The sequence below is a fragment of the Gallinula chloropus genome (genome assembly GCF_964237585.1).
Source record: "Gallinula chloropus genome assembly, chromosome: 12".
NCBI classification, from domain to species: domain Eukaryota; kingdom Metazoa; phylum Chordata; class Aves; order Gruiformes; family Rallidae; genus Gallinula; species Gallinula chloropus.
The window spans coordinates 16715309-16730171 of NC_140097.1; the positions used below are offsets into that span (position 1 = coordinate 16715309).

Consider the following 14863-nt stretch of genomic DNA (forward strand, 5'->3'; position numbering starts at 1 on the left):
TGCAAGAGAGGCAGATGGGATGGGTTTCCAAAAATATTTTGATGCCATTCTAAGTTAGGTGCTCAACTCCAGTTGAAGTTTTAATTTCAACAGACAAGATTTAAACTAATATAAACATATAAGTTCTTTACTAAACCCCATGCAGTTAAGGATATCTGAAAACTCTAATCTGTGTTTAGTATCAGTGTGGAAAACCTGTCCCTCACAGACATTGCCTTCTGGGCTACTGCCAGCACCAGCAGTGCTGTGCTGCTCCAGGGCAGGATGGGACACCGATACAGCCGCGGTACATTCCCCAGCCAGGCGTCAATGTTTCATCCTGTTTCACATTTTCTCCAAACATTCTCTGCACCTCCCCTTGGTGCCAACACTTAACACAATGAATTTCCTTATAAAAAAAAACCTGCTCCAGCCAACTGCATGAGTAATAGTCCTTGTGCTGCAGCAAAAAGACCTCAGTGTATAAAATGGATGGGAAATCTGACTGCACCACATCATTGCACCAGATGCTGGGATAAAGACCTTACTCTTCAGAGTGCATTTAATGAAGGCAAGACTAGCAAGGCCTGAAGGAACATAGACGTTTGTCCCACTTGCACCTGCTTGTCGCAGTCCCTAGCGAGCCCTGGTCATAAGCTCTCACTGAAGTGAGGGGCTGTAACATTCATTTTATGGGCAACTCAGGAAGAGAGAGATCTACCTTCTCCAATAGCTCTGATTCCTAGATTGGTAGGTACTGGGGTTTAAAAAGAAAAGACCTCAAGACCTGAGCATGTCTGCACGTTGCTTAAGCAGTTACAAATCTGCATACATCTGACTATGGTAGGTTATGCAGCTGTTTTTTATCAAAGCATGGTTCTGAAGCTTGGCATCCTCCATATCAGGTCTTCACAGATCTTCATGTCTTCACAGATCTTCATGTCTTTAAAAAAAGATCCTCTAAACTATTTTCTCTAACTAAAGATTATAAGCTCCTCATTCAATATACATCTGCCACTTAAAGTCCTTTAAGTATTTTGTTAAGGACCAAAACAGCACCATAAAAGCCTGACATGAAAGTATTGCTAACCAGGAGCTCATGACCTTTGGTTAGTATCTCCATTTTAGTGAGGAAATGCATATGGTGAATGGCAGAAAGTCTGTAGTGAGGAGGGCTTGGGCTCACCATGGGGTATCCTTGCAAAGAAAGAATAACATTCCAAATTCAGAGCCCGCAGCTCTGAGAAGAATTCTGAAGCTGGAAAACCAGTAGCAGTGGTCTGTCCCACAGCAGCTCCCAAAACATAAACAGCAGCAGTCATGCAGCAACATGTCCAGAGAGATCATCTACACATAAACACCAAAACAGCAACTGACCCCAAAAGTATGCCCCTGGGTAGGGCAAGTCTGGATACTCATAATTCAGCCGCTGCCTACATGCCCAGGCTGGCAGGTTATGATCCTTCTGATCTGTGCTCAAATTCCTCAAGTAGGACTTTTCAAAGCACTTGATACAGGCCTAATGCTGCATCCACTGAAACCAAGGGCGTTGGGAACAGAAAGCCCGGCCACATCTGGCAGTCCAGCAGGGAGAACTGAAACCTATGGCAACCGCTTGTTTCAGAGCCTGCAATCAATTAGTCTGAATGCACTCCTCCATGTCATTGGGGCAGGCTTTGGTTTCCCTCACACCCTTTGTGCACAAATTCATGCCACAAGCAGTGTTTAGTGCACACACACACACTTGAAATTATGGGTTTTGTTAAACCCAGTACATATGGTTCCCTTCTTGCTCTCCAACCTCAGCCTATACTTGTGCCTTTAGATACTGGAAGGAAGAGAAATAAAAAGACAAGGAAACACAACAGTGGTGACTACTGCATCTTCAGCAGGTTTCCTTCCAAATCTTGTGTGGAGAAGGACAGACCTAGCCATACTTCATCCTCAATGCTTCGCTCAAGCACAAACTTGACATGACAGGTCCACTCAGCAGGGCCAGTTGGAAGTGGCCCAACAGCCCAAATCTACCAGCCGGTCCAAGAGGTCCCTGCACAACCTGCTTCACCACCAGCTGGGTCAGCAGAGCTGGCGAGGAGGAGGTGGCAGCCCCCGCCAGCCTCAGGTGCTGCACTGAGGTGAGCAAGGGAAGGATGAGCAAGGAGGCTGTGCACTAGAAGCCCTGAGAGTATCAGCCCCATATACCAAACATGGTATTTTTTAACTAAGAAAGAAACTGTTGCACTTTTTTCTTTCCTTCTAACCTGCACCCAGCTACCTAGTGAGGTGTGGACGCCATTTCTGGCAGAACAGCTACACCTGTTTTGTGGTTCTCTCTTAAAAATGCTTCTTAATTCAATTTCAGTTGTCTTCCTTCTGTAAGTATCTCAGCCTGCTTTATAGCCATTCACACCACCTTCCTCTATAATTTTACTCAGCACAAAGAGACAGCTGAACTCTGTCGCCTGGGGCTGGAATTCAGGCTGATTTGCACTTACTGGCCTGGAGGCTTCTTCCCCCCACACCTCATTCTCCTGAGGTTTATTCCTACACCTCAATTATCCTAGCTTAAGAGCTCAGAGCTGATGATTTTTCCTGTTGCACAGAATGGGGGCAATGTAGACCACGTAGAATTAAGCAAAAATACAAAGTAACTGCAAATAAAGTTGGTGTTTCTGAAGCACCATCACCAATATTGTGCCTCCCGGGGCATTTTAGGGTGGTAGTGGGAGAGATGAAGGGTCAGTGTACCCCTGGAAACCCTCCCTGCAGGTATTCTTTATGCATGTCGTTTCCTGCCTGTTCTTGTTTGAGAAATTCAAGGCCATCTTTTTCACACCAGCCCCAATATCAGAAGACATGCAGTATTTGGGAGAGTTGAAATCTTAACTGCATCCCTAGAACACACATGAGCACTGCACAGTACCTGCTACCCGGTCAGGATTCACACGCAATAAACTCCACTCTCACATCAGCTGATCTTGGCTTGCAAATATTTACTTCAGTTGGGAGAGCCATTATCCTTATCTCCAGAAATGACCATGATAAAAAAAATCACCAGTTATGGATGAGTTTAAGTGGAAAAATACCTCCATTCTGAAACGTGATGGTTCCAGCTAGACACAAATTGTTATTCAGCCTGCCAAAACTAGAATGCAAATCATTAAACATTCTCAACAAGGCTGTTTGCTACCTGAGCTACATTCACCCAAGAAATAGCACTCTACTGGCAGAGCACAGGGAAATGGAAAAAAGTGGGGAAATCATAACAAAACTTGACAGGAATATTTTTAAAGATGTTTTATTCAACCCTCCCCTGATCAGGGCATTTTTAGGATGAGGAAATAGGTAATAAAGAAATAAAAACTCCCTCTGTTGCTCTTGCAGTGACAGGATAAGATCAATGTTTGGAAAGAGACAGCATGAAGTGAATAGTCTCCATCAACCTCATCCCTTCCCTTGGTGAAAGTACTTAATTTATACTTTCGCAGCTGAGTAATTACCTCTACTTTATACTTACAGTTCCTTTAGGAATGAAGTAATTAGCATTTGCCACAGAAACTTCAATAGGTCTGTATGTTGCTGAAGAAAGCTGCTCTTTGGTCTGTATTCAGGATCTACGTCAAATGCACTCACACAGAGGAAAAGGCCAACGTTTCCAGAGCAGGGAGTGTTACGGGCTGGCACAGAGCAGAGTGTGCCAAGACCCCTGCACAGCAGCCACCACCGTTGGATTACACAGGAAAGCATCTGCCTGGCTCATGCAGCCCAGCAGAGCGGGAGCTGCGCTTCCCAGCTTGCAACTGGAGAAACTGGCTCCCCACCGTCACCATTTTACCAGCGGGTTTGTAATGGCACCCATTTCTGTCACCGCAGCAGCACCCACAACCTCTTTGGGGGCTGTGAGTGCTGCTGCTGCTGCCCCAGAGAGGCACTGGTGAGGACTCACACAGCACCCAGATATTCAGCAAAACAGGCTGGTCCAGTAAAGCTCAGAGCAGCCAAAAAAGGAGGTGGGGGTGGGGGGAAATTCCTAAAACAAATGGCAATTCACTGGAGTAAGGCCCTAAATAGACCATCTCATCTGGCTGATGTGAAACACAGGACACTATTACATCTCATTGTATATGCTTGCATCTAACAAGAGCAGCTTTCTAGATGCAGAGTTATTTCGGTCCCCAGACAGCCAGAGCTCTGCACATACCCCAGGGCAGCCTCGCCAGGGACCAACGAGAAGGGAAGCAGTGTGTGCCAGCCTCACAGGCACACTGAAACACAGATGAAAAACGAAGTGCAAAAGGAGAAAAAGAATCAAAATACAAAATTAACCTTTCCTGAGCACCAAAGTACTCCACATCGTTTCCACCATTAGATTACAGATGAGGCATCAGAGATTTGGGAGATGAAAACTCAACTACATATAAAACCAAAGTGAGATACATAAAATATAAGTAATGAAGCCAAGTTTTTAACCAAAGGCTTCAGGGATCCAACCACGGCTGAGTTCTTGTGCCAGGATACAGCTAATAGGAAGAACAAATGCAATAACCATCTAAGTCGGGCTGAGTTGTTAGCGGCAGCAAATGTTGCTATGAAGTGATGAAGCCTCCCATACTTTTATAAACTCTGGAGAAAAAAAAAAAACACTAAAAAAATAACATGGAATGTCTCAATAATCACAAAAATATATTTCTCACTGACTCGGGAACCTAAATAAATTTAGCAATTAAGATGAAATGTTAATAACATATTTATGATTCCAGGGAAGGAAAATCTAAAATAAAGAAAATCCATCACCATACACAGCCTGATGAGGAAACCAGGGAAACTTAATTAAGTGCAAAACCCCCAAACAATCCCCTAAGCCAACCCTCCTCTCCAAGACAGCCACTGCTGGAAAGGCACAGCCACTTCCAACCCCTCCGTCCGCACGCAGCTCCTCTGCGCACTGCAGACACTCTGCCTTCACACAGCATTCACAGTGCCCAAAGCACCCCTCCCTGAGCTGCTGGCAACACCCTCTGCACCCCACAGCACCCTGCTGAGAGCCAGTCAGAAAAAATCCATGCTGGCTGCTTTCAGGACCCCATGGGCAGGGTGCAGCTGGTGGCTTGGGAGAGCCTATGCATTTGGGACATGAGAGACTCCAGTTCTGCATGAGGACTGGCTCACATTGCACCCCAAAGTTCTGGGCAGGACCTAAACCCCATATTGGGGCTGTCCATGGGCCCAGCTGCACCCAGAGGTGCAGCACCATCCCGCTGCAAGAGCAGCAGCCCCTTTAGGAAAAAGCAAAACAACCTCACAGGTTCAGAAATGAGAGGATTGATGCAGTTTACATCATGCTGCTGCTTCCTGATGGGAAAAAAAGTAGTTACTTGGCAATTCTGGTACATTTTGACACTTAATAGTTAGAAATACACATACAAAATTTATGTTTTCATTCTATATCTGAAGGCAAAATTAATTTTTCTTTCAAGTCTGACAAATATCTTCCCTCACCCACTATTGCTGGCTCAGGAGTCACCGAAGAGACAGAAGATGTATGTGTTGTATTACTCAAAACATATGGATCTACTCACATAAGTCACAAACGCACCAATTAAAACAACAACAAAACAAGTGAAAATACAGCAGTCCCCGTGCTTAGCACTGGTGCTAGCCATGTCAAGGGAGATTCCTGATTTCTGGAGAAGACTCTGTAGTTCCTTTACAGCTGCTACAGATCTGCTTCCATCGACTATTCCTAATGGGAATGGTGGAGCTGTCGGTGGGCAGAGGCCACCTGGCCAGCCCCCCTTGGCAGTGTCTGTGGGGTGATGCACGTGGTGCAGTGACACTGGTGCTCACTGTCAGGATGTACAGCAATTCCGTGCACCAGAGAACCAGCAGCCTCAGAACTGCTCTGTCTACATCCAGAGTGTGCTGTGCTCCCAACCACTATTTGTTTTTATTTCTACTTCTACAACATTTAAAGGTAACATATATATGTATCAGCTAAGGCAAAAATGGCATCCAGTGATTTCCCAGCCTGCTCCTGTAGGGTAGACAATTCCTGCCTGACATGACATCCATCACATTTTGCTCTTCCAACAGGTGTGCCAACCTAATCCAGTCCCCAACCAGACCTGTCTCAGCCAGCACTTCCCAAGAATCACAGACTAGAAATCACCCAAGGAGACTAAAATGTAGCAGTTAGCTCTGCCGCCTAGATACTTTCACCCCAACAGGCTGTCATGTAGTATTTCAGATTTCAGGAGAGTCCACCTATCTTTTCTTTTTGTGAGGGAAAAGAAAAAAAGGCAATTTATTTTTAAATAGATGCATTTTTAAATTACATCAGAAAATAGGTTATGATGTGTTAGTCCTAACTCAGACCCACACAGAACCTTGATGCACAGCTCAGATCCGATTTCGTTGCAGCCTACAAGAAACAGAAGGGAAGAGCTTTGCACTTAAGCTGCATGGTACTTCTGAGCAGCATAAAATCTGGCTACAGGTGAACTCAGTGCACCAGGTAGACTGGCGCTGTTTGCCACTTCATTTGCACAGACCAAATGAAGGTGTTGTGGACAGATCCTTTTATTTGGGTTACACAAACTGGAAGGCTGGAATCGGTTCACTATTTCCCTACGATAGTGAACAAGTTGCCCCTGTTTGATTCACTGGTCACATAACAAAAGGAGCTAGCAGCAAAATACAACAAGCATTCGTGAAGAAATGGTAGCATAGAAGTAAGGCTTCGAGCACATTAACTGTCTATTACACCTGTTCTGAAAGTCTACATCTCCTAATGGCATCCTCCGGGATGGTATGTGCACTCACTCATGTTTTCTCATTTCAAGGCACTGCATTCAGATGTTGTTGCCTGGTGAACTCCTACCACGCAGTGAGATTCCCAGCTAAGACTGGTTTCTAGGGTATTGATTTGGTGAAATCAAGAAGTCGAGTTTATAGCTGCTATGGCTAATTGTGAGGTCAACATTTACAGTAAAATCATACATGGAAGTGAGAGCAAAAGGCTGCCATTTCCAAATTCATGTTCCTTATACATCTTTTGCTTGATAGGCAGTCATGAGGTGCTCTTTGTGGGCTCTCTCAGCTCCAAATCTGCCCTCCTCCTATCTCACTCAAACTTCTCAAGTGGATGGACTAGGCAGCTCAAGATGTTTAAGGGCTATCTAGATAACCCAGGAAGAAATATCACTGTCTAGGGAGTAATCAGTAGTCACTACTTAGACTGCAAGTGTGATACATCTGAATCTCATGAGAACATTTTGTGCCACGTCTTGAAAAAGGAGATATTACTTCTGATTTGATGAAAAATGAATTGGAAATAGGAGCTGTACATATGCTAATTTATAGCGATGAAGTTTGCATTCATTACAGTAATGAGCATTGCATAAAGCATATAATCAACATTCATTGCAGATGTCAAGAGGAATCCAGAGGCAGAGAGGAAATACGTACGCTTGCCACAGTTGATCATAAACATCATAAACTTCCAGCCCCCAAAAAACACAAAGAAAGATGCAGTCCTTTTTCTCCCTACTAGTCCTCGCGGGTATTTGAGTGTATCTATCAAGTTCTTGTACTAACGAGCTTAGACAGCCTTTCAACCATAGGATAAATATTACAACAAGTGCTGTAAATATTTTCGTAGTAGAAGCACAACTGTTTCACTTCCTTCCCAGCAAAAGACAAAAGCTACAAATGTGATTACATTCAGTTGGTAACTGGAAGATCCAAGCAGATAACTAATTAAATCCTTTTGTGTAGAGAAAAGACTTTTCTTTAACATCACATTAGAAATTAAAAGCAAGCAATGGAAGGAAATGGTCAGATTTTAACAAATCATCATCTGAAATAAACTACCAGAAAACACCATTGACAGCCTGCAAAGTTAAAGCAAGGCAGGCAATAGTGAAATGGAATTGATTATGCCAAATGAAATACAAACCATCTTTCAAAAGGGATGAAAGTAACTGGAGGTTTGCTTGATTTCACGCTCACATGGAGTGGTAAGAAGAGAACAGTGGATATGCATCAACATTTCTATGAGTAGATGCTCTCTACACATCTAGGCTGGAAGTAGTTCTTACCTTCTGGTAACCTGGGGTTAGCGTGAATAGAATTGGGGTCCCCATCCTCCTCGGGTTGGTAACGATAAAGTGTCTGTGACTGCTTTTGGGATGACTGACTACGGTCTTCCTTTAGAGCAACAGGAGGAGAGGTCGTTGCACTGAACTTTACCTTGGGGAAATCATTCCCCTCGTGTGTTTCATGGGAAGATTTTGACCAACTTGGCTCTGTTAAATTCCCCTCTTTCAAGCCCAGATGCATGGTGTTCCCTGGGTCTTCTTTTCTGGCATGCTTTTTCATTTTAGAATGGGGGGCTTTTTCTTGTTCATGCCTCTCTTTGTCCCCATGCTTCCCCTTTGGTCTCTTCTCCAACTCCTCTGGGTGCTTGGGTGTCTCAGTGGTGGCCGTTGTGTGCTCTGGAGGAGCACTGGTGGTTACTGGTGCTTCCCTACGTGTCACTTGCTGCAGGGATGCTGCCGTGGTGCGGGGCACCCTCTTTCGCTCACTTCTTTCTGTAGCACTGCGAACCTCAGAGGGGACCTTAGGCACTGGTGTGTTGAGTGGCACAGCTGTTTCCTCAGTGTACGGATCAGCTGGAGCCAAAGCTGAAGGAGCGATGCTGGCTGGTAGGTAGTCATAATCCTCACCTTGCTCTTGGCTGATGCTCTCCTGCTCTAGGTGGGACGAGTAACTCCTGTACTTTTTTGGAGACTCCACCTGAGTGTTGTCTCCTTCTGGAGCCTCCTGGTCGTAGCTGTACGGATCATCGTAGTGTCTCTCTGGTTCATTATCTTCAGCATCTATCGGACTTGCAGTGTTTAAGGCGAAGGTGTTACAGTCTGGAAGCTGGTAGCACATCAGCTCACCACCAGCATTTGGGCAATGGCAAACCTTGCAGGGGGGCATGTGGAAGGTGTGTCCCGCTACATACTTCTGGCCCTCATGGAGGCAACCTATTCTCCCACACTGAGGACACCCGTCAGCTGGCACCACGGCATCGATGCAGTTTGGGGGCAGCTCTGGACACAGCATGAACTGGCAGCTGATCTTGCCTCCTCCCTTGGGGCACGAGCACTCAGTACTTCCAAAGTCCACAAAGTAAGACTGCCCTTCGGGTACTTTGCCATTGATAAAGCCCACGTTGACGCAGTCATAGTACTGGTAGCCTTCGCACGTGCAGCCGTGCTGCAGACATGTGGCACAGCACTCTCCTGGCTCCAGCACGTCCTCGATGCAGTTGTCCAGGGGCTGGCACTCAGCACCTGTGCAGTCCCTCTGCGCACTGGAAATGCTGGTCCACAGCAGCACAAGGAGGATGGCATTCAAACAGCTCAGCTGCCAGCTCTGGTACCTATCCATAGTCTTCCCAAACAAATACAGTTCCAGTCCAAACTTGCACATTTAATGGCTTTTTTCCCTAGAAGGCTGTAGATTCAGCTCCAAATCTGCAGTGCTTTCCCGAGTTACCTTTTCTCATAGACCCTAGAGTTATGAAAGAAAACTCTGTTAAAGACTGTACTCAGCACATATCCTGTTAAACATTAGAGGTCTTTAAAAGTTGGGACATAATCCAACATCTGGAAACCTAAGTACGAAATTAATCATAATGTCTTCCAAGCATTGTAGGCACCAAGTTTGGAGTTGCATGCTTCCCCCCACACCCATTTTGAAAAAGAAAGAAAGAAAAAGAAAGAAAAAAAGGGTGTTCACAGAATCTATATATATTTCAATAAAAAGAAGGCCTTTGTACTTCAATGCCTTTTTTTCTTACTCTTTCTAGCTAAAAAGAGAAAGATTTTTTGGCAGATAAGAAGTAAATACACCATTCTTCCACTACAGATGTAAGTTTAAGATAATTTTCTTTATGTTTTAATTACAAAGACCTAAATCTTAAAGATCTTTCTTAGCCAAAACTTAGCCTTGAGACGTGAGAATTTGTCTGTACACATGCTAACTCAAAATAAGACCTTTTTTTCTGCCTCCTTCCCCACTACACAATCTTCTGCACTTCAGTCTTTGGCATTAACACTTACTTTTCTGCCCCAGCAGTGCTAAAATAGAACTTCTTTGTATATTGCGGTTACTGTGTGGTTAAACACCATATTAGCTATCCTGTAATACATATTAGAGGCCGGATCCTCAGCTCACAGAAGCTGGCACAGCTCCACAGCAGGCCTGTAGCGCAGAGAGGGATTGACTCTGACTTCACTACAGTTACAACTGTACACACAGTGGACATTTACACCAACTGAGGATGGGCCACCATTGGCAACCACTTCTTTTTCACACCACCAGTAATACTTTATGGTGAATTACTACATTATGAACAGAATACTCGTGCATGTGTGTGTGTATATGAGTTGGCATAATAACGCTGTTAATAATGCATCGAGGAAAAAGTTTGCTTTTTAATTACTAAACCCTTTGACTCTAAAAAAGTTTAAGAGTTAAAGTAAATCAGCTGTTGTCCTTTGTAGCAAAGGCATGCTCAAAAAGCTACACAATTAACATGGAAAAGTAGTTACAACAGAAAAAAGTAATTCTATAAAATTCTATAGGAAAAATGACCTGATTATTTTTCCAGAACCCCTCCCATCATCAAAAAAATAAAGACCCTAAAACATTTATCTAGGGGGCAAAATGTAGTCACATCACCAAGAACAATAAACCACACACGCAACAGGAATTCTGCCAGAAAATCCATTCAGAAAGATTACTTCCCTCATTCAAACCAGGCTCACAACGAGCCTGCTTCGGCACTGCTGGAAAGCAGCCAGGCTGTGGGAAAAGCGTGCCTGTTCTGATAAGATACGGACAAACTGTGCTAAGAGTTTCCCCAGCTCTGCCCTGGAATTCGAATTACTTCAGTACATTGTACAGAGATACAATTCTTAGAAATTTAGGTTTTCTACTACTAGTTTGAGTATATTAGTTGGGTGAGTTAAATGATACTGACTGAAGGAAAAATAAAATTGTCAGAAAGTATAATAATGGCTTGGAAGAATCCCACCTTTTCAGAACTGCTCTCAAAACTAGGACATTTCACACGAAGGAGAATTTTCAATATGTGGTGCTGAAATTAATTCTTCAGAATCCAGCCTGGGAATTAATAATTTCTTCTACTTTCAGCAGCTTTTCCAGGTAATCCAAATTTATAATTATTACAAATAGCTTTATCTGGGAAATAACTAATCAAAGGACAATTAAAGATAAGCTGCTGCTTTGAGGAAGCAGGGTTTTGTCACCATCCCCTCCTGCTGGTACCTCCTGGCTTTAACACTTCAGTGCATCCAAGCCCCTTGGTCCAACTCTGTGCTTGTCAGAGCACTGCTGGTAGCAGCTGAGCTCAGCTCTGCCCTTGCCCACTCATCCCTCTCCCACATCAGAGCTTCCCAGGCTCAGACGGCCCCAGGACAACAGTGTGGGCTGTTTGGCTGTCACAGCCCCAGGTTTGGCCATTACAGCCCCAGGTTTGGCAGGCCTTGTGATGCACAAAGATAGGGCAGAGTATTGCCTTAGAGGCACCTGTGGACCATGTAAAGGGCAACCTTGTGTGCATCACCCGTTTTATATCCAGACACTACTCGCAGTCAACTACTAATGTCCTGGTGCACCCCAGTCCGTCAGGTAAATGTGACACAGGGAGCAGGACACTCACACAACCCATTTGCCTGCCCTGCTTGTACGTTCAGGCCTTCCCATAACAAGCACTTGTTTCTTAGGCATAAACTTGAACTCCCAATAAGAGCCCCAAAGTTACCTTGTATCATGAAGCAAGGAGCAGAAAGCCAGGCATACTTCATATATAGCATGCCTAGAGTTCAAGCACAGCCCAGGGTTTGTCATAGGACAGTCCTGTTTTCATGAAAGGACCTGCTTGCCTGCCTTCCTCTGTACAGTTACATCCTCACCTCCTCCTCCGCATCCCTTTTCTGTCCAAGGGTTTGTTTGTTTGCTTGCCCAGTTACCTTCAGTTTTTCCTCTGTTCCACTCCTTGCTCCCTTGTCTCTCACCCACAGAGAGGCACAGAGAGCTCTCCGGCAGCAAGCCCTGACCCACTCCCCGCCTCTCACACTTTCTGCTCAATACCTTATTCAGTCCCTCTGTACCTTTCTCTTTTGATCATTTCCACATCCCTCAACATCTGGTTTCTCAAGCTACCAACCTCAAACTGATAAGGTTGAAATCTGTATAAACCCTTTCTCTGTTGGTAATACCACAGTCTTCCCAGGCTCACTTTCCTCTATCAGAGGCTCCTTGTTTCTGGTGTAATGATTCCAACAAAAGTATCTTTTTAATATTCCTTCAAACCACTGCATTTTCCCTGAGCTTTCTCCATCTGTTCCCCACACCCATCACTCCCCCCATCAACAACAACCCATAAACTTGCATATCAAAGAAACAGTCTATCCTTCAGGCACAGAGAGAAACAGCTTTGAGTGAAGAGCACAGACACAACTACTGAGCCCCACTGAGAAAACGCATCCCTCCGAACAGAGTGTGTGCTCTTGCCAGCCCACACAGCTGATGTGCAACTGCCTCTGGATCCATGCCCTTCCCCAGCACTGAAACGATGGTCTGGAGGCAGCAGCTAATTACTTGGTAATGGCATCAAAAGTTGGAGCTGTGAAATAAAAGTGTCTATACCAAGCGGGTACAAAGCACACTGTCTGAGGAGGACAGGGGGGTTTAAAACCTGTAGATATAGCAATAATCTGTTTCCATTAACTATTTTAATACTTTCTATAATGTCCTTTTGCACAACTGGGCCAATATGCAAGGGCTTCACCTAAATGAGAATCAGGTTTTTTTATTGTCAGCTCTGCCCTTCACCCACCCTCATCAATGTCATTGACTTTCACTGCTCAGTTGAGTGGAATGTCACAACAAATTAAGCCCTGCACACCTAAAATAATGGTCTTTCAAAGTCTCGGTGGAAAACTTTCCAGAGCTCTACAGCAAGGTAACCCAAGTGTCACCCCAGACCTCAGGCACTGCTTCATGACCCAGAAGGCTTCAATTTATGTCCTTTGTTGAGTTTCATAACCTGCATATCCTCCTCTGCTTTGGTTTCAGCATTTTAGTGGGGTCACAGTGGGCCACAGTTAAAGTAGCTGTTGCCAGTCCTGTGCACACAGGGCATCCTGAGAAGTGCCCAAGCAAGGGGGGCAAATGCTCTGGACTGGGACTGTGTCCCTCAGATTCAACAGAAGTAAACCCGAGAGGTAAATCAGCAGAAAATAGAGGATGGCCAGATTACAAAGGAGTTCCTTATTCCCCAATTCCTTCCTTAAAAATTATTCCTAGGAAATGCAAAGCAAAGGCACCTTATGGAAAACCGGTTTAAAAAAGTAAGAGTCCAAATGAACAAGAACCACAGGCACACATCTTCCTGGAAAAGGAAATGAGAATGCTTCACATTGCAGATGAAACCAGTATCTGTATGACAGGCTAACACCAATATCCAGCAAAATTATAACTAGCACTCGCTGAAAAACATCATATTCTTGTCTCCTGGCAGGGAAGTGGGTAGAACAAAACAAGATTTCAAAGTGCTTCAATTTGGGGCCAAAAAGTTATAAATTCTGTCATTTTTGCAAAACAATATACTCAGAATGATTTATTTCAATCAAAGCCATCGCATAAAGTCGAAAGGAAGAATGTTGACTTGATTAAAACAGTTCAGCTGTATTACTTGAAAATGTTGATGAAACCAGTGTGTTCCCACAGAAGATTTAGACATTTTAAATGTCCAACTTCTTTAAATTAAGAAGAGTATTTTATTTGGGAGATTTTTTTTCCAGATGGTTTAATTTCAGTGATGAACCAGAAATCTTATTCCAGGTAAGCAGGGGTGACAAGAGGCATCTCCCTACAAGGACTTGACATGGACATCATCTTTCTGGGTGATGCAGAAGGTGTGCATGTGTGGAAGAGATACTGCAGGATCAAGAGCATTCTTTTGAATATTCACGGAATAAAGAGGCAGCCATTTATAAACAAAAAGCAATAAATAGAATAAATTCAGCCCACAGCAGAGGACACCACCACCTGCATGAGGACCCACTGACTTCCAGCTTTGAAGATGTACCTGCAATTTAATCAATTGCAGATTCCTGCAAACAGGTTTAGGGACAACAAATATTTTCTCTATCCTACCTCTCAATTCCTCACTAAATTTCCCTTTTCAAGGATGGTAAAAATAGACATGCTGTTTTGATATACATCTCCTTTTGAACAGAGCCAGATGCAAGGCTGATGTGAAAGCAGAAGGTGGCAGACAGCTGTGTGATCCCTCCTGTGCCACACAGTGGGAGCACACTCCCTGCTGGGTACAACTGGAGGGGTTAGTGACTGACATCACCCATTAATCTCCACCCAGGTTTCATGCATGCAAAGAAAGAAGTCTGTCTATGCATTAAGGTATTGGAAAGCAAACACAGTAGTGGCACTCACCACCTGCACACAAAGCAAGTTCATCAACCTACAGAACAGCTATGAATGGTTCCTCCTGGTCTCCCAGTACTACCCGGTCCAAACTGGCTCTCCAGACTTAGGCTGTACATAACCAGGGACCAAACACAGCTCTGGTCTGTGATGCTGAATCTCTATCACACTGGAGAAGGCACTGCAGAAAGTGCAGTAGATGTCCGAAGCGCATGTGCACACCCACACTGAACAACAAGGCTGAGGTATTTCACCAGTCTGCGTATTTTAGCACCTCTCCCCAGCCAGACCTCTCCGGTCTGCTGCAGCTGCCAGCAGCTCTTAAATGGCTGTGGTCATAGTTTAGACTAAGGGAGGA

The 14863-nt window shown here is 44.5% G+C and overlaps 1 protein-coding gene across 1 annotated transcript in view; it reads right to left on the minus strand.

The window, feature by feature from the left end:
• The window catches only part of FBLN2 (fibulin 2), a gene marked incomplete at its 5' end in the record, with an annotated part of 74948 nt that extends 65489 nt beyond the window's left edge, over positions 1-9459 (minus strand). Inside the window, one exon of the mRNA XM_084269497.1 lies at positions 8079-9459. Within this exon, the coding sequence (XP_084125623.1) occupies positions 8079-9459 (1381 nt within the window). The remainder of the gene's footprint in view (positions 1-8078) is intronic.
• Between the last annotated feature and the right edge of the window lie 5404 nt (positions 9460-14863).